The following is an 18,326-nucleotide window of genomic DNA, read 5'->3' as shown; positions in this document are numbered from 1 at the left end:
CTTTTCTTGTCAGATTGCATGGTGCGATGCCCTGCTATGTATGGAACCGATGCTTAGGTCTCCATGGTTCGCTTTTTTACAACATAGTACATGGTCTTAGACGTCCAAAATGCGTCGTCACGTTGGAGATGCCCTCACCACGGAGACCCATTGAACTGATCTAGACTTCGGACGTACGGAGTACTAATCTGGAGAAACCGATGTCTGACCTGGAATTGACACTGCTACAAGCAAGGAATCGAACGACCACAAAGCGACATGAGGGCCGACGTGACGGATGTATGCAGCACCTTCCATGTCTGACAAGCTGTGTGCAGCACGAAACCAAGCCATTTTTGTCTCCAGGTGGCAATAAAGACGGAGCGGTTTCCGCCTTTGCCAGCGGGCACCGGGCAGGACAGGACGATTCCGCCGAGGCCACGGCAAAGCCAAACCAAAGGAACCGCGTCTTCAAGTTCATCCATCGCACTAGTAGTAGTACCCAACCACCCCAAGCCGCACTCACTCTGTTGCCTCTACTGCTACCTCCCTTCTCCTCGGGTACAGAGGGAGCGAGGGAGGGAGATCGATCTGTGGATTTCTCCCATGGAAGAAGAGGAGGGGAGGCCTCGCTTCTTCAAGGTCCTCATCGGCGACTTCGCCCGCCGCCTCGTGCGTATTCCTTACTTTCCTTACTTGGGCCGCCCTGTTTCAGTTATTTTGGCATTTGCATGTGCGCACTTTTTGTCTCTGTTCTCAAAGGGGGAAAAGTAACGCGCTTTAGTTGGGTTCCTGCCCCAACTATTCACCTGAAATGTTATTGTGTTTTATCCGGCCGATATCCTTGCATTGTGTATGTTATTGGCCAAATGTGCTATCCCATAGGTGGGATCGAAGGCACTCAGGTCTAAATCTTTATACTGTAGATTTTTTCCTGTGTGGATTGGAGGCTTCATATGAAACTCATGTCTGTTATCTCAGATAAAAAAAGCCCATCGTTTGCATGTGCTTCTTCCTATAAAAATGGTTTGCATCTGCATGCGTGCGATTTGTAACATTTTTTAATTGATGCGATGTTGGCATATGCAGTTCAGAACTTCTAATGAGATGCTAAACATGTTTCTTGGAAAAGGCAGCAATCTGGGGATGTCTGACGACATGCTTGTTTGTAGGCCAATAAAGATTTCGGCTGCTCACATACTAAACTGATCTTTGTCTGCATGCATGTTCAACGAAATTGAAAGCAAAGCTTCACATTGTGAGCATAGCCTCGTGGTTTTCAGTGACACACATGGTTAAACAACATGTCTGTCATTTGGATCTAACCCTCTATTTGCAACAACTAGTCTTTTACATATAAAACTGTCATTTGCAGCAAAGTGGAAATAGCTTCAGGTATGCCCTGACATTGCTTTCACATGTAGGAGATACCTCGAGACTTCCTCAGTCACATTGCAGAGGTGGGCTTCAGGGGTTCCGGCATCTCAGCGGCATCATCTGTTAAACTCACCCTTAAGCGCTCAGAAGGGAAGACTTGGGCTGTCGAGCTAGAGAAGGTTGATCGTTGTGTATTTCTGACCACCGGATGGCCCCAGTTTGTGGTGGACAATACATTGAGGGGATATGAGTTCCTCCTCTTCACGTACGACAAGAATATGCATTTTACGGTTTCGGTTTTTGGGTGGAATGCTTGTGAGAAAGCGGTTCCACCTTCAGGAAGTGGTGCTCAAGCTACTGAGATGGATATATTCCCCTCTGGTAAGAGGGGGCATACTGGTGATGACGTAACAAAGGCCGCTAATAATCCGACGCGTAGTCACTCACTGGTTATGATGCCAGATCAATCTGATAAAGAAGTAATGTTCTGTTCTAATCTTGGGCAAATGATTGAATAAATTTTGTACAAGTCATTTTTCTCTGTAGTTGTCTACTCTCTTGTACATGTAGAGTCACTTCGTTGCCCAAATAGTTTATATAAGTTTATTTGCAATCGTGGTAAGATATGCTCATTTAGAACAATAGAACACAAGATGATAAAAAAAAATGTGATATTGTCTTTGACTAGAACACAAGAGAAGTTTTGAGATCAGAAGACTTATTTCTTCATGTCACTTTAGGAGGTTCTAACATCATTTAGTTATTTAATACTATATTTCACATTGGATTCAGAAAGGAGCGAAAGGTTAAAATTGTTGATTACCATCTTAGTTGTAATGTTTCTCTCCTTAAACTGATAATCTTGTATCAACTTTTAGATACCCCCCTTTCAGATGATTGCTCGAGGGAATGGGCATAGTTCATCACAGAGCTTTGTTGACCTGCATCTTCATCAAGTAGATGGTTCTAAGGACGAATTAAAGACATACTTATTGCTGAAGGTGCCGATGAATGACGATAGAGCTGTAGCAATAGCTGAAGTAATGAGAAGATTGCATCTTGACAAAGTGACAATTGACTTATTCTGTGCTACACTCTGTTTGCATAAGTGGAACTCGGATGCGGCTGCAGAGGATTTTGATGTATGTAGAGGAAAACCACAAATTCAGAACCAGTTTCTGAAGCAGAAACTTGTCCTGCAATGTAAGTATTTTAATTACCTCATTTTTTTTTATCATATTTGCATCTAGCACGCTGAAACACATTTTCTTATTGATCAGTTGATTTTATAAAGAGGAAACTACGATGCTTCTTCCCTCCAGAGGATGATTGTTCTACTCAAATACGTGATAGCAAGAAGAGCAGCCTTGAGGAGCCAAACTTGTCGAATCAGCCACTGCAGTTTGACCTGGCAGCAGTAAAGAGCAGGCTAGTTGGCGACCGTGAGTTATGTGATTTTTCTTACAAACAGAAGAGGAGAACAGGCAAGTCGCGATCACTGCACACTTCTGAAACACCACGAAGATCACCAAGACTGGCGCGCTTGAATAATTCCCGTGGCAGCACAGAGACTGGATTGAAAGAAAGACCTGGAGTGGTAGAATCATCAGTAGCTGGCACAATTGATCGGGTGGAGAACAGAGCAGCTCAAGCGTCTTTACCCTACGAGAAGCCAGACAGTGTTCCAGAAGGAGATTGCCAGCATATTGTTGGTATGCTTGATCTTGTCAGTTAGAACTTACAAGTGCGCTCTAACATCTGTACTGCAATTGAATCAATTTGTCTCTTTTTAGGTTCCTTATCTCAAGACTTCAAGAGACTCAAATCAACAAGAGGTGTGGTGGGTTTAAGTGAGAAGCCTGGACATAATCAAGGAGAAAATAAAGAAAAAATAGATCAAGGACATAAGGGAGAAACCCTTCAAGAGCAAATCGATAGAAATGCTGTAGAGACTTATGACTCACTCATGGACAGAGGTTGCATAGATTCATCACCAGCAACCAAGTCCGAGGTGTCATCTTTGAGACTAAATGAGCTATATTTGGCATGGAAGCCCTCGGTACATGACAATCCCCATGAGGAAATCTTACTTCATATTCAACGGGACAACTTTACAAGGACCATCTCACATGTTCAGGGGATTATTCGGAGTGGTCCTTCAGATCTACTGTGTGCAGCTATAATTGAAGCTGTTGTGCAGAAAGAACTTCTTAAATGGGATCCATGCCTTGAGGATGTTGGTGCTCAAAGGATAGTGATTGCATTACTAGAGCATGCTAAAAAAATCAAGGAGATTCTCAATTTCAATATGGATAGCCGGAAGGAAGAATTTTCCACAAAGCTACATGATCAGCTGAAGTGGCAGCTCAAAGAACTGGAAAATGTATACACTTCCTCGGAAGTAGATTACAAGAAAGTGACACTTGATGGTAGCATAGCTGTCTCGACTTTGCAAGAACAGAAGAAAAAATTGCATGCCCTTCAGGGTGAGATCAAAGACTCGCGGCAGTCCGTGATGATAGATGATGAAATGCAGAAATTGGTGCATGAAGTTGCTGAGCAGGAAAGTTTAGTCCAGAGGTCTCTAATGGAAAGAGTAAGGGTTAAGACAGTTTTGAAGAGCTATGAGCAGATTCTTGTTGAAGTAAAAGAGCGGCTAGCCTTAAGTGAACTTGGATTAATTGATGTCGAGACATTGGTTAAGGTAGAGATGGATAACATGAGGAAGGAGCTTGAGATATCCAAAAGAAGCCTCCTAAATATCGTTTTCAAGTAATAGTAGAAAGATGATCTTGTTCAGTCGTAGGTATTTCTTCTTCTGGCTATGCTCCGCTTTGCTGTAACCCTTTAACATTGTTCTAGAAGTTAAAATCCGCAGCATGTTTATCAGGAGTGGAGGAAAGCATGAATCTCAAATTCTCAATGTGCATAGCCCTGCTTGTTTTCTGTTGTTTTAGTGAAGACTCCTAAATTAAGCTGATGATTGAAAAAAATGTCTCCTGAATTGAGCTGATGATTGAATTTTTTTGGCTCAAAACATGTCGATGGATGCTGATCTTACACTATAATTAGGCTATGATATTACTTATTGCCGTGGTTACATTATACAATCAATCTACTTCTGAAGGGTTGCCAGGTTATAGAATGCTCCCTTCTTGTTCATGAGGTGTGGATAAGTACCACGCTCAATCACCTTGCCCTCTCCTAAGAAGGCTATTGAGTCTGCATTCTTGATTGTGTTTAGTCGATGTGCCACCACAATTGTAGTCCTCCCTGACATGATTCGATCAAGTGCCTCCTGCACCACTTGCTCTGACTGTGCATCGAGAGCACTTGTTGCTTCATCAAGTAGTAGTATAGCTGGATTGCGGATTATTGCCCTCGCAATTGCAATTCTTTGCTTCTGTCCTCCTGATAATTGTATACCATGCTCTCCACAATCAGTGTCATATCCGTCCTTCAGAGATCTGAAAAGAAGCAATAAAGCTTTAAATTCCATGTATGTTGGATAGTGGGATTACATAATTTAATGTATATGTCCAAGCCAGAGATATAACTAAGACTTACGAGATGAATTCATGTGCATTTGCCGATTTAGCAGCTTCCACAATCTCTTCTTCATCAGCTTCTGGCTTACCGAAGGCAATGTTGTCCCTGACGCTACCAGAAAACATCGCAGGTTCCTGACTGACTAGAGCGGTAAATCCTCGAAACCAAAGAATATTCATCTCCCTCACATCCATACCATCAATCCTTACAGCACCTCTATCAACATCGTAGAACCTCTGGATCAAACCTATGATAGTAGATTTGCCACATCCACTTCTACCCACCAGGCCAATACTTGTTCCTGCTTTGACGTCCAAGCTAAAATCCTGCAGGATTAGGCATTCTGGTCTTGTTGGATATGCAAAATCTACCTTTTTGAACTCTATTCTTCCTTGTATTTTGCTCTTTGGATCGTCCTTTTCCACCTGCAATGTAGCTGTGTTATTTTCCCTCTTACAGCAATCTAGCATTGTAAAAATAATTGTTTTTGCAAGGATGCCATTCTACACAATGCTCATGAGAGTGTGAAAATGTGTTGTTACCTGTGAATTTTGCGGAGAGATAGATTTCCTATCTAGCACCTCGAACACTGAAGCTACAGCGTTTGCTCCCTTTGCCAGGTCGGAAGTCATGCTGCCAGCATCAGCAATCAGCTTTCCTGTGCTTACCAAGACGAAAAAGGTTTTGAATACATCACCCGCTGTGATCTCCCCGGACTGTGCCAATTTCCCACCATACCAGAAGTCCAGTGCCCATGATAAGAATGTGAGGCAAGGTGACAGCCCTGTGGTTATCCCCGCTACCCACGACTTCTTCCTTGCTTTCCTCAGTGGTCCCTCTTGCGTATGCTCGAAGAGCTGAAGAATCTTTGATGAGCATCCAAATGAGGTTACCATCCTGTGGTTGTAAACAGCTTCTATGGCAATCTGAGTACTTTGGTACTGGGCCTTTGCCAAGTCCCTTGACACATTTGAGAGAACTATCTTCTTGGCATAGTAGCAGATCATCGTACAGGGCTGCACAGCAATCATGACAAGAGCAAGTTTCCATGCTACTACTAGGCCCATTGTCACTGCAATTACAATACCACAAGCTGTTTGAAGTAGCAGGGATATTCTGTCTGCAACAAGGGTTTTAACAAGAGAAGACTCATCACTTAGCCGAGAGCACAGTGAACCACTTGAGTTAGTGTCTTCATCAAACCATGCTGCCTCGAAGGTTAAGATTTTTTCAAGTACTTGGACTCGGATGCGCCTAACTAGATGCTCCCCCATATAGGCGAAATTGTAGTGTTGCAATAGATTAACAACTATGGATACGACGGACAATGAACAAAAGATCATTGCGTACCGGCTGATAATTGCATTCATCTCATTGCGGTCCTGAACAAAGAATGCAGCAATCATACCTCCGATGGTCAGAGCATAGATGGGCTGTAAGGAACCATATACCAATGCAGACATGCTGCCTATGACTGCTTGTTTCCACTCTGGTGCATTCATTGCAAGAAGCCTGGAGAAAGATGGCGCGGGAGGGGAAACATGTGACCCAGTTTCCTTTAAAACACCTGGCGTAAGTGGCATGGGACTTGCTCTGGACATGCTGAGACGGCTGGCACTGGTCCTGGCTGCAGAAGAGGCCCTAAATTGGTCACTTTCTTGATCAATGTAGCTCACCATCTTCTGCAACTTCACAAGTCGTGAATATGGGCCACCCTTGTTAATCAATTCCTCATGTGTGCCAATTTCAGCTATGGTACCCCCATCAACTACTGCAATCTGATTGGCATTCTTTACGGTGGAAAGCTTGTGAGCTACAACCTGATCAGTAGTAATGTACAATGAGTGCTATAGTGCCAAAGGATTTGAGAAATTCTAAGCCTGGCATTCTAAAGAAGGAAGAGCTTACCAGTGTTGTTCTTCCCATAGATGCTTGATCAAGTGCATGCTGCACCAGCTTTTCTGATTCCGAGTCAAGTGCGCTTGTGGCTTCATCAAGCAACAATATAGCAGGGTTCTTGATGACCGCCCTTGCGATGGCAATGCGCTGCTTTTGACCACCTGATAGCAATGCTCCACGCTCACCAATCTACAAGGACAGTAAAAGCACCGTTAAGACAGGGAGTTAAGGCGCTTGAATGTTTGTTTCCTTACGATGAACAAACATACCTTGGTCTCATATCCCTCTGGAAGCCCCCTTATGAAGTTGTGAGCGTTTGCTGTCATGGCTGCTGCATACAGTTCATCCATGGTTGCATCTGGCTTTCCAAATAAGATGTTCTCCTTTATGGACGTGCCGAACAGTGCATGATCTTGGCTGACAAGTCCCATCTTGCTCCTGATCGACTTGAGCTTCAGTTTCTTAATGTCGACGCCATCGATCTTGACAGTTCCTTCACTGGCATCATAAAAGCGCTGCACCAGTGCTATTGCGGTAGACTTGCCGCTGCCACTAGACCCGACCAAAGCAATTGTTTGGCCAGCAGGAATCTGGAGGTTGAAGTCTTTGAGGATTGTCATATTAGGCCTCGATGGGTACACGAAGCGGACAGATTCAAACTCGAGCTCGCCGCGGACTTGATCCAAAACAAGCCCCTCTGGGTCATCATCGTTGATCTGTGGCACACGGTTTATCCGTTCGAGAATTCTCGTGGCAGCAACGGAAGCCTCAATGAAATGTTTCAGCTCTGGGATTGCCATTCCAAGGGCTCTGCAACATTTCAGGTTTTTTATTGTTAAGCTTCTGTTCTACATAATCAAATGTAAGTCAGTAGGGGAGGAGGGAGGGGTATGACGAACTTACAGGCCACCCAGAACAAAGGAGATTCCTGCAGCATATATCCTTCCTCCACTTTCATGGTGGTACATCACCAATCTGCTGCCGTACCAGGCGAGGAAGGCCCAAATGGCAAAAGCAAGGCCAGTGAATCCTACAGCGAGACCTTTGGCAATGCCCTGCTTGATCCCCAGGTTGATGGTCCTGTCAAGGATTGCTGTATACTTCTGGATTATTCCTTTCTCTGCGGTGAATGAATAAATGGTCTTGATGGAGCTGAGTGCTTGCTCGACCAGGGAGTTTGCCTTGGCGTACTCACGGCGCGATTCGCGGGAGAGATACAGGAGGTACTTGCCGTAGATGAGACCAGGGATGATCAGGAGCAGGACTAGAGGGTAAGAAACCAGAGCCAACCTCCATGAGAAATAGGTGGAGAAGGCCAGCCCAGAGACAAAGACTGTAGAGTGCACAAGAAATAGAGGAACCTGTTCAAGATCAAAGAAAGAAAATCAGTCAGATCTGCTGTTAGCTCATGAATTAAAGGTTGGTAACTTTTGTTCTTGTTCTCTAAATTTCCTTTTTATCAAATCCAGATCAACTAACTCCGGCCAGTCTCATTGTTAATTGCTTCACCTCCGGTAGAGCTAATAATGCATCTATGCACTTGTTTAATGCAGTGGTTGTCTTAGGAAGCAGTATGTGAACATTCCATGCTGAGTTCGTCATGTGCTCCCATATTTCCCTGTTGGTCCACCATTACGGTGCACGCGTTTTTTTTTCTTTCCAATTTCTTATGGCAGAGCCTGACAGTTTAAACATCCCTGTCGTCTAGATAGACTAGATTCCACACCAAGATCATGCGATGGTCTGGTATCATTAATTAGTCAAACTACTATTGTGATGGTTCGGAGTATTTGATAAACTACGGATTCAGTGACGACCTACAGTTAGCGAAGCAGGGTAGGTATGCCACCATCAGTCACAAGGAACGTTGCTCTTGTCCTTGGTTCATCTTAAACAAAGCACCGCCAGTCCTAATTAAGCTCAGATCAACCAAGAAGGAACAAGGTTCCAACTTCCAAGGTGGATCTATGGACTGAATAATCATATAAAATTAGGTAGGTGTTACCTGAGAAGACTAGATCCTATGATAATTAAGGTAATTGAAAATCAAATTAACCAGCAAAATTTGGGGTTGGACATGACTGGGTTGGTGTGTACCTTCTCGCTGAGGACCTCCTGGATGAGTGATGCGTCCTTGGAGATGCTGTTGATGATCTCCGAAGTGGTGGCCTCCTGCGAGTCGAAGAAGGCCACCTCCTGCCGCAGGATGGCCTGCAGGTACAGGTGCCTGATTCGGAGCACTTGCCTCTCGCTCGTCCGGCTCCAGCAATACCCTTCTGCGTGTGTCCACACGGAGTACAAGATTGTAAGGATACTGGCAAGCTAGAACATGGATCTGTGTATGTATATTCGCTGCAGCAAGTTCGAAGGTTACCCATGGACGCCACCACCAGGATGGCGAAGGCCAGGTAGACAAAGTTGAGGCACGACTGCACGAGGCGGGCAACAACCACAGTGTTAGTGTCACTGGCACTGGGAAAATGAATGATAAAATGTGCACAAATTCATGTGTTCCAGCACTAATTAAGAACCTTCTCGATGTCATGCATGAAGTCCACGCTGCCGGCACGGCCCTGCTGCTGGGCGTGGCCGCGCCCCAGCGAGTTCATCACGTCGCTGGCGAAGATGAGGAGGAGGTTGGTGGAGCACCCGTCGCCGATGGCACCCAGCGTGCCCAGGACCATGAGCAAGACATCCACCCGGTCCGCGAACTTGAACAGGCCGCGGATGCTCCGGCGCTCTCCGCCGCCAGTGCTCGCCGGGGCGCTGCTCATCTTTGAACTGCCCGGGTGTAGCACAGTAGTGGTACCAGTAGCACTGCCCACAGCACCGATCGCTACGCTACCTTTGTTGTGTTTGCTGCAATGGACTTGGCACTGGGGCTTTATATAGCACAGGAATACACGCGCGTGTGCTCTTGGGTCGTTGTTAACTTTGGCCTTGAAAAGTTGGTCGGTTAGAGCGTCCTCAGTCGCAGAAATATAAGCATGATATGATGTTTCGAAAGTAGTACATAATAAAAAAAACAAAAAATACACTATACCAACATCATACCATGAGGCATATCAACATGAATACAGTGTATTTCTGGGGTTTTCTATATATAATTTCAGAACATCGGACGATGTAATTTTTGCACCATATGCATATGTATATTATGTCCTCTACTCGCCAATGAGGGTTGTTGTGTCATGTGTGCCGCCTAATATTATAGACATCGTATTTTTTTTTACTTTTCTTATGTGTGATGTTGCATATATAGTAATCTTAGTATAAAAGATTTATCTTATCTTTACTAATTAATGCAACCTTTTTGCCAATTGGGCTTGTAGTGTAGTGTAGGGTTTGGTCTCTGATAAAGCAAGAAGGTTGCTATAATTGCTATCTTCGTCAAGTGAAATTGCTTTCTGGGTATAAAGTTAACGGGACAAAAGAGATGTCGTTTCGATCCTACTATACCAACATATGCGGTGGTATTAATACCGTGCCAGACTCAAATACTGCCGGTTAGGAGGTTGTCCATCACAAAATTTATATGCTTTCTCCGGTCCTAATTTTTTTTTGAGAAACACAGTACAAACGCAGACGCTTACATACATGCGCATACATTCATCCCTATGAACGCATACACGCACACCTTACACCAACGAGCACCTCCGGAAGACTGAGCCGACGGATCAAATCTTGAAATTGACGAAGTCACCACAGACGCCTCGTTGTCGACGGGAACGTCGTCTCCCACTGAAAGAATATTCCATCTTTTATGAGACACACAGATGTTAAACCTGAGATTTGAACTCTGGTGGTTGGGAAACAACCACCCTTCTTACTAGTACACTTGTATTAGATATAGTATATAGGTGCGCGGATTAATTTGAACCGGATGGAGTAAACCAAGACACAGTCTCGTACCCGGTTTATGTCGTAGTGTGCTGTAAAAATTCATAAATAATCTTGAAAGTGTATAACATTATTTCATAATGTATCACATGCGGTTCAAGTTTTTTTTCTTCAGGTTTTCACATGGTTTTCACATATTGTTCATTTTAGGTAAAAAGTGAATCGAGGCTACACCATTGCCTTCTCCATCACCTTCTGTACTCTCGCTCTCCACTAGTCGGAGGTCAGTTACTCTCTGACTCTGTTGTCGTTCTCACCAATTATCTCCATCTCCATCCTCAACACCTCACCTCCTCCCTCCTCCCATGACTCTTTTCTTCGTGGACTTTCTGAACACTCCCCATCCACACATGTTCACTTGCCTGCTACGTATGATGCTTTCCGCATACTTCTACCTACAGCACATCAAACCATCTCGGAGGCGACCAAGGACCGGTGGATCAGGGTATCGATGCATACACAAATTCTCGAAATGAATCCAGTAGGTGAGATAATGTTCCGATTTGTCTTTAAAATGTAAGACATTCTTGCTTCCTAATCACAACTTACTATTGTTGGGTTAACACATTTTCCTTGACTTGCATTCGCAAATCGCAATGAATGCACAACTATAACATGATGAGCTCATCATTTCCAAATTGCGATGCAATGATGCTGCCGATCGAGTAAGCTAATCACGAAAAGCTGTACCATAACCTTAATGGAAGCGCTTTACGTTTACCGAAAAAATTACTTACTTTAAACACACATCTGCTTCTTTACCCAACCCACTAATCCATTTTCCGGTTGCAGGCAGCTGCAAATTTCAACACATGATGTACATCGAAAGCAACTAGCTAGTAGCTCTTGTTTTGTTCTTTAGCTAGGACATGTTCCATAGAAAATTATGGGTGCCAGACAGGTCAGTGGTACAACTACTATTAAACTGATCGATCAAAAGCTATTTTCGTACCGTTTTGCACGCCCTAATTAAGCTCTAGGTTTGAATAGCGCATGGCGGTCAATGTGAGTAGAGTTTTTTTTTTTTTTTTGTGTGAGTAGAGTACTTCTCTTGCTGCTTCACTTTTGACGCGTCAAAAATACGCATGCACGCGATGTACATGTCACATTTTAATATAAGTAGTAGAGCAAGGTTACAGCCACCTCATCTCCCTGGCAAGAACTAGATTTTGAGCGAGGGGCTAAAAATCTTTCACCAAAAATACTCAAAAGCCTTCACTTCCATACAATGGTTACGTCTAAGCTAGCTGAATGCCCGTGTTTTGCTACGGAAAAATACAATAAATAATAAATAAATCATTATATTTCACAAACACTCAGTTCGAGTGTGGTTATTCACCTCTTCAAATCTTCGTCACCTATACAACCACGATTGAGGATAAAATACCGTATGATCGAACTTGGACATTCAGTACGAGGGTCGTGTAGTGTTGGCTGCCCATTTGGCTGCCGCCATTGTTACCAAACCGAATCACGATTGTTTGGTACTACACGATGTTGCTTTGTTTATCAGTTGTTGCTTGGAGATGGAATGTGATATGGATTGCCCTTGATTTACCGGGGTATTATATGTGATATGATCGTCTTTTTTTCAAATAGAGATTTGTAAGAAACATGTGGATGTGTCGGCTGGTGATTAGTTTTTTTTTATTTCGATAACAAGGCAAGAACTAATTGATTTGATAGCTCGTTAACGGAATAGGAAAGAAAGAATTTGATTTTTTATTTCAATAACAAAGAAAAAAACTACTCATTTGACAACATGCTAACGAAATAAGAATGAGATTATTTGATTTGATCTAGCACTTAAGACTAACAAGAAAAAAAGTTCAGCTAGGGAGGAACCCAACTGATTTTTTTATTAAGAGGGAAGATGAGCACTAGGAATTGAACCTCGACGAGATTCGAACCCTAGGGGTGCTACTGTGTGCCCTACCACTGAGCTACTGCCCTATTCTCATGGCTTTGCAAAACTGTTAGCCAAAATCCAATCTCATCGCCTGCAGCCAAAGATGTGCCACCTTGTTTCCCCTGGCAAAACGCATTCATCAGAACAGACCGATCCTGGACAATTTCGCATATGTGCAAACAATGACCAAGCATATGAAGATGAAGAAGTGTAGCGCCCTACTCCTAAAGATTTATATCCCAAAGGCTTTAGACACTTTGTCCTGGGACTTCTTGACCGCCATCCTGGTGCACCTAGGCTTCAGAACCAAGTGGGTTGACCTCATTGACTGCCTACTGCACACTACCGGCACAAGAGTCTTGATCAATGGCAACTTAACAAATCATATTGACCATAGGCGTGGCTTGAGACATGGTAACCCCTTTCCTTGCTCCACTTTGTCATTTCCATGAACACACTCGTAGCAATCATCGATGTTGTTGTCTTCCTCGAGCCAAGTGCAACTGATCTTGCAGCCACCATGAAGCTATTTGACATCTTCGCATTGGCTACTAGTCTATAGGCTAACTGGCGCAAGCGTGATGTCTCGCCTATCGCCTGCACCAAGGATCAGATTGCGGCTCCATTGATGACACAGAATGCCCAGTGCAATAGTTTCCCATCACCTACCTAGGCATGCCTTTGTCTAATTCCAGGCTCAAGAGAGTGGATTTCCAACCAATCGTTGACAACATGCTCAAACATCTATGTGGCTGGAAAGACAAGTTCTTCTCTCTTCCTAACGAGTTGAACTAGTGAAGACTTGCCTCTCTGCCATGGCCATCTATCAAATGATGGCAATTGCGCCACCGATTTGGTTGTTCAAAAGCCTGGACAAGCTCGGAAAGGGGCTTTATTTGGGCAAATGAAGAAATAGCTATCGGTAGCAAATACCTAGTTCGCTGTCCCTTGGTTTGTCAACCTAAGGAGAATGTTGGCTTAGGCATGACTAGCCTCCAAAAGCACAGTTGTCAATTGCGCATGCGATGGCTATGTCTTCTTTGTATTGATCACTCGAGGCCATGGCAAGGAATGCATCTACCTACTGATCATGAAACTGAAGCACTCTTCTAAGCCTCCACTCATATTATTATTGGGGATGGTATATTTTCTTTATGGTCCTCTCTCTGGGTGGCCGACTAGTGGCGAATTGATTGATGGCCCAACCTTCTCAATCCATCATGAGGCATCTCACCATCAGAGAAGCTGTGGAGAACAACAAGTGGATGAGGTGCACAAAACTAAGCCCCACGGTGTAGGTGTTGAGACAAATGTATGAACTCTGGGACTGCACTCAACACATTAGGTTCAACGACAACAACGAAGACATGGTGAGATGGAAATGAACTAATGATGGTGTTTATTCAGCTACAAGTGCCTACCATATTCCAGTTTGAAGCCGGGTTTCAGTTTGACGATAAGGAGCTGATTTGGTCCTCCAAAGCAACTCCGCAAGCTAAAACCTTCGCTTGGCTTGTCCTTTCAAGGGAGGTGTCTAAGTGCATATGTATTGGCCAAGAAAAAGATCCCTCACAAGTCAACTTGCCCTTTGTGCAGCATGGCACCTGAAACGGCAAACAACACATTGAGAGTTTTTGGTTATGTCCAAGATGTCGCCACCAAGATCAAGACAATAGTGGGGGCGCCTTTGAACAACCTTCCCCATGATGCTGAGAGCTCTCATTGCGGGAGAGGCTTGCGATGCAGCTTCAACTATTGTAGCCCGAAGATTAGCAAGCCTAGAAGACCATCTCATATCTTCTAACCTGGCTAATCTGGAAAGAACGGAAAGCACGGAGCTTCAACTGGACTCAAAGCAGCCCATATCAACTTCAGGGAAGAATTGTACACGAAGCTCGCACCTGGCACATGGCTGGAATCAAGGCAGTAACAATAATCTTCCAGCCACCATGAGCTTCCAAGCCGGTCTCCAGCGCCGGAAACATGTAGCCTTTTTTCAACTTTCATGTTGTAATTTGTAAACCCCTATTCTTCATCAATGAAACCAGAAACTCCGTTGGCTTTTTGTAAAAAAACACTAACAAGCAGGGTAGGTAAAAAAATGCGTCCAATTATATTATGGTTGATTAATTCCCATGTATTGGTTGCCGCATATTAAATATCGTGATTGTGATTAACTAAGTATCACTTGTTAAGTAATTATCGTGATTATCGTAGCTTCCAATTATGAAGGCAAAAGTATAAATTGCAAAGTGTAAAGTATGACGTGTCAACTCCAATATAATAGTATAGATTGTACCTTTAAATAGGGATGGCAATCCGGGAAGTGATGTTTTAGCACATGAGAGCACATGCTTCCTTTATTTTGAAATGCATCTTAGAAATATTTTGAAATTTTAAAAGTATTAAAACTAAAAGTTCACACGTACATCTTCACGTGCTACGTGCCAACAAAATTGTTCTAATGAAAAATCAACTTGTCCTATGGCGCGAGTAAAAAATACGAAAAATCAGTGTTAAAAATAAGGCTTTTGACAAGACAAAATTTCTCTTTTGTACATAGACCATAAAAAAGTATTAGTTTTTGGTGAAACTTGACAGACACATATATATTATGGAGATGTAAATGTAGATTTTTTTATCAATATTTTTTGGCACTTCAAAATATGTTTTTGTGGTACAGGGAACATATGCACCCGGGAGCCGAATTTAATTTCTGTGACAATCCGACAGGTTTGGAAGGGAAAGCTCCGCCAGATCCATGGGCATTCTTGCCTCTCCATTGCCTACCCGGGAAGATATCCATTGCAAGTAAAACCTCTATATTCCACCTACCAAAAGAATATCTAACTATCTATGTATATACAATATCCATGGATCAATGAAAACATGTAACAGCAGCAATGGTAGCAATTTTTTGTTTGTTTGAAAAACGGCAATGATAACATTGCAAAAAATCATTTCCCAATCAACAGAAAATTAAATTGTTTCGTTCTCACATAACACAATAAGGTCTTTTCTAAACCCTTGGGTTTTCAAGAAGTGGGATTTGGGCCAATTACATAATCGGTGCCACTGACATGTGAGTCCCACCCATTGGATGATTATCCAATGTATATCCTTGGTGAAAATCTGTGTCTGAGTCCTGGTAAAGCTCCCAAACGGCGTATTTTTTTTAAACGAGGTCCTCGATAACGGGACATGAAGACTCCTTTTTTATTTTATTGAAATTTCATTTTACACAATTAATTTCATTGTATTTACATTACAGAATACATCGAAATTAAAACTGAATTAAACTACAGGATAAATAGAGTAACATCAACTAGAGTAACATCAACTAAAGTACCACAAAAAATGGAATTTCATCAAAATCTGTATTTTTTTTTTATATATATTATTTATTTTATTGTTTTGTATCTAGCAAAATTGTAAGATAGAAAACATAAAAGATCCTGGATTTCCCATTTAATGTTAAAGATGTGAGTCCGTGAGTATCTGCCCCATGAAATTCATGGGAAGAACTATACCCTCTATACTCATGTCTAGCGGGACTGTTTTCAATGGATATGATTGCTAAGGTAAAAACTAGAAGATAAAATAGGTAAACGAAGCAATTGAACACGATCACTTGCCCAAAAATCTCAAATGGAAACCCAAGTTTCATGTAGCCTGACTTTTGAAACATTAGAAAACTTCATAGTTTACATTAAAAAAATTCTGAAAAACTTAATACATGTATGAACGTCTAGTGCTTACATATAAATTTCATCGAATTATATTTTTATTTGTGACCTACATAAAAAAGACAAATGAGAGGACTAAAAATGAACTTTGTAATGTCTACCTACACTCTAGAGCCATATTTTTTCCGATTTTTCTGAATCCAAAATACAAAGCATTTTTTCAAAGATTTTGTATATTCAAAATACTCAGATTGTTTGAAACATCTAAATAGGATTCCCCTTTTTGATAAATAAAGGGTTCTTGCTTAGCTCGGGAACCATACGTCGGAGCAGAATGTCCCTCTTGATGGATTGAATTAATCAACGTTTTTCCTTCTCTAGCACCCAATATTCTGTACTTCCTCACGGGTCCATGTTTTTATATGTTAAATGCACATAGTTCTTCTGCAGTTTCTACACGTTTTTCCTTTTTGATGAAGTATATATGGAAGCTTAAGGTACCACTAAAGATTCGAATTTTTATGTGGTTCCTTCAGCAGAAAGTTATTCTTACAAAAGATAATTTGTCAAAACGGAATTTGCATGGATGCAAGAAATACGCTTTTTGTGATCAAGATGAATCCATTAATCATTTTTTTATTGTCCCTTTGCTCGTCTTGTTTGGAGAGTAATTCGTTTTACTTTTAATATTGTCCTGCCAACTAATTGTACAAATATGTTTGGGAATTGGTTGAATGGGATCGATAAAGTTACAAAGGCACGAAATCGAGTTGGAACTTGTGCTATTGTATGGTCTTTATGGAATTGCAGAAATGATATAATCTTTAGCAAAAAAGGTAATGCTTATTTTCTACAGGTGATCCGTATGGCTACTCATTGGATCCATGAGTGATCTTTCCTGCTGCCGGAGACGCAACATGCACATATGGATTCTAGGTGCACCCGTCTGGAGATGGTTGCACAGGATATCTTCAACCAGGGTGGCTGGCGGCATACTAGACGAATACAAGATGCATATGCATTTTGTTCTCTTTTTTTCCGCTGGCTGATATATGTATCCGCATTTGTGATGTTTAAACTGTAAACTCTGAACTTGATCACTTCATAGTAAAATTAGATGTGCATTGAATTGATGCAGAGGCTGGGGTTTCTCCCCATATCGAAATAAAAAGTTTCGACACGTTTATATTCTGATCAATAACAAATCAAGACATTATCTGGTTTAAAAAGTTAAATGCACATAGTTCTTCTGCAGTTTCTACACGTTTATATTCTGATCAATAACAAATCAAAGGCATTATCTGGTTTAAAAATAACCAAATGCACCAGATCCATGCACACTGAAATCTCTACTATTTCGATTTGCATCGCAACCAAAATTTTCACTTGAAATTGACTGAAAAATCCAACAAAAATCCCGAGGGATTTTGAACTTATTTTAACTCATGTGTACATACAGAAATGATAGAAATATTCCGAACAAAGAGAAAAATATTTTGGCACCTACTGAAATTACTGGATTATCTCAAAGTTTTGTGAATTTTCATTCAAAGGGAGGGCAATCTTATATAAGTAAGTGTTAGAGCATCTCCACCGGCGCGCCCCATAGCGGCCTCAATAACATTTTGGGGGCCGGCGTGGTTTTTGGACTCACACCGGTGCGCCCCAAAAGGCGTCGGCTAGTTTTCGAGCTAAATAAAAGCGCCAGCAACCCCGTGCCGACCCCTTCGTAGAGGGCGTGGATCGAACGCGCCGGCGCCTCGCGGCATGTCAGAAACCGCGCGTGGGCTCCGCCTGGCAGCCAGACGCACCGCTTTCCCTACCTCCCACCCATGCTCGAGCCGACTCCTACCCCTCTAGATCACCACCGTCGCGGTAACTGTCGCGCCCCTGCTCGCAATAGACACCTCCGCCTGTCCAGGAACCGCCGTCCATCGACACGGCCGCCACCCCCTCGACCGACGCCTGCTATTTCGCCCGGAACAGAGCTTGCCGCAACCGACGCACAACCGCCCCGCCCGCAAGGT

The 18,326-nt window shown here is 42.8% G+C and overlaps 2 protein-coding genes across 2 annotated transcripts; one reads left to right on the top strand and one right to left on the bottom strand.

The window, feature by feature from the left end:
• Positions 1-508: 508 nt before the first annotated feature.
• On the top strand, positions 509-4,559 carry LOC124667948 (B3 domain-containing protein Os03g0120900-like). Its single transcript, XM_047205170.1, has 6 exons — positions 509-651; positions 1,404-1,835; positions 2,235-2,357; positions 2,466-2,559; positions 2,637-3,068; positions 3,150-4,559. Exons 1-6 carry the CDS (start codon positions 586-588, stop codon positions 4,130-4,132), a joined length of 2,130 nt encoding a protein of 709 aa, XP_047061126.1. The 5' UTR covers positions 509-585; the 3' UTR covers positions 4,133-4,559.
• Positions 4,340-9,648, bottom strand: LOC124667947 (putative ABC transporter B family member 8). The gene is made up of 9 exons (XM_047205169.1): positions 9,336-9,648; positions 9,179-9,233; positions 8,902-9,080; positions 7,708-8,165; positions 7,074-7,614; positions 6,814-6,993; positions 5,448-6,725; positions 4,924-5,330; positions 4,340-4,823 (listed from the first exon to the last, which is right to left on the bottom strand). The coding sequence occupies exons 1-9, from the start codon at positions 9,576-9,578 to the stop codon at positions 4,472-4,474; spliced, it is 3,693 nt and encodes a 1,230-aa protein (XP_047061125.1). The 5' UTR covers positions 9,579-9,648; the 3' UTR covers positions 4,340-4,471.
• Between the last annotated feature and the right edge of the window lie 8,678 nt (positions 9,649-18,326).

The sequence above is a fragment of the Lolium rigidum genome, chromosome 6, assembly GCF_022539505.1.
Source record: "Lolium rigidum isolate FL_2022 chromosome 6, APGP_CSIRO_Lrig_0.1, whole genome shotgun sequence".
NCBI classification, from domain to species: Eukaryota; Viridiplantae; Streptophyta; class Magnoliopsida; order Poales; family Poaceae; genus Lolium; species Lolium rigidum.
This window is presented reverse-complemented; position numbering and strand designations above follow the sequence as displayed.

Bases quoted from the DNA above. Each gene is read 5' to 3' on its own strand.
- LOC124667948 (XM_047205170.1), top strand. From the start codon at position 586: ATGGAAGAAGAGGAGGGGAGGCCTCGCTTCTTCAAGGTCCTCATCGGC. The intron at 652-1,403 runs GTGCGTATTCCT...TTTCACATGTAG, and splicing joins GCGACTTCGCCCGCCGCCTC to GAGATACCTCGAGACTTCCT. The intron at 3,069-3,149 runs GTATGCTTGATC...GTCTCTTTTTAG, and splicing joins AGATTGCCAGCATATTGTTG to GTTCCTTATCTCAAGACTTC.
- LOC124667947 (XM_047205169.1), bottom strand. From the start codon at position 9,578: ATGAGCAGCGCCCCGGCGAGCACTGGCGGCGGAGAGCGCCGGAGCATC. The intron at 9,234-9,335 runs GTTCTTAATTAG...CGCCTCGTGCAG, and splicing joins TCATGCATGACATCGAGAAG to TCGTGCCTCAACTTTGTCTA. The intron at 7,615-7,707 runs GTAAGTTCGTCA...GAAATGTTGCAG, and splicing joins TCCTTTGTTCTGGGTGGCCT to AGCCCTTGGAATGGCAATCC.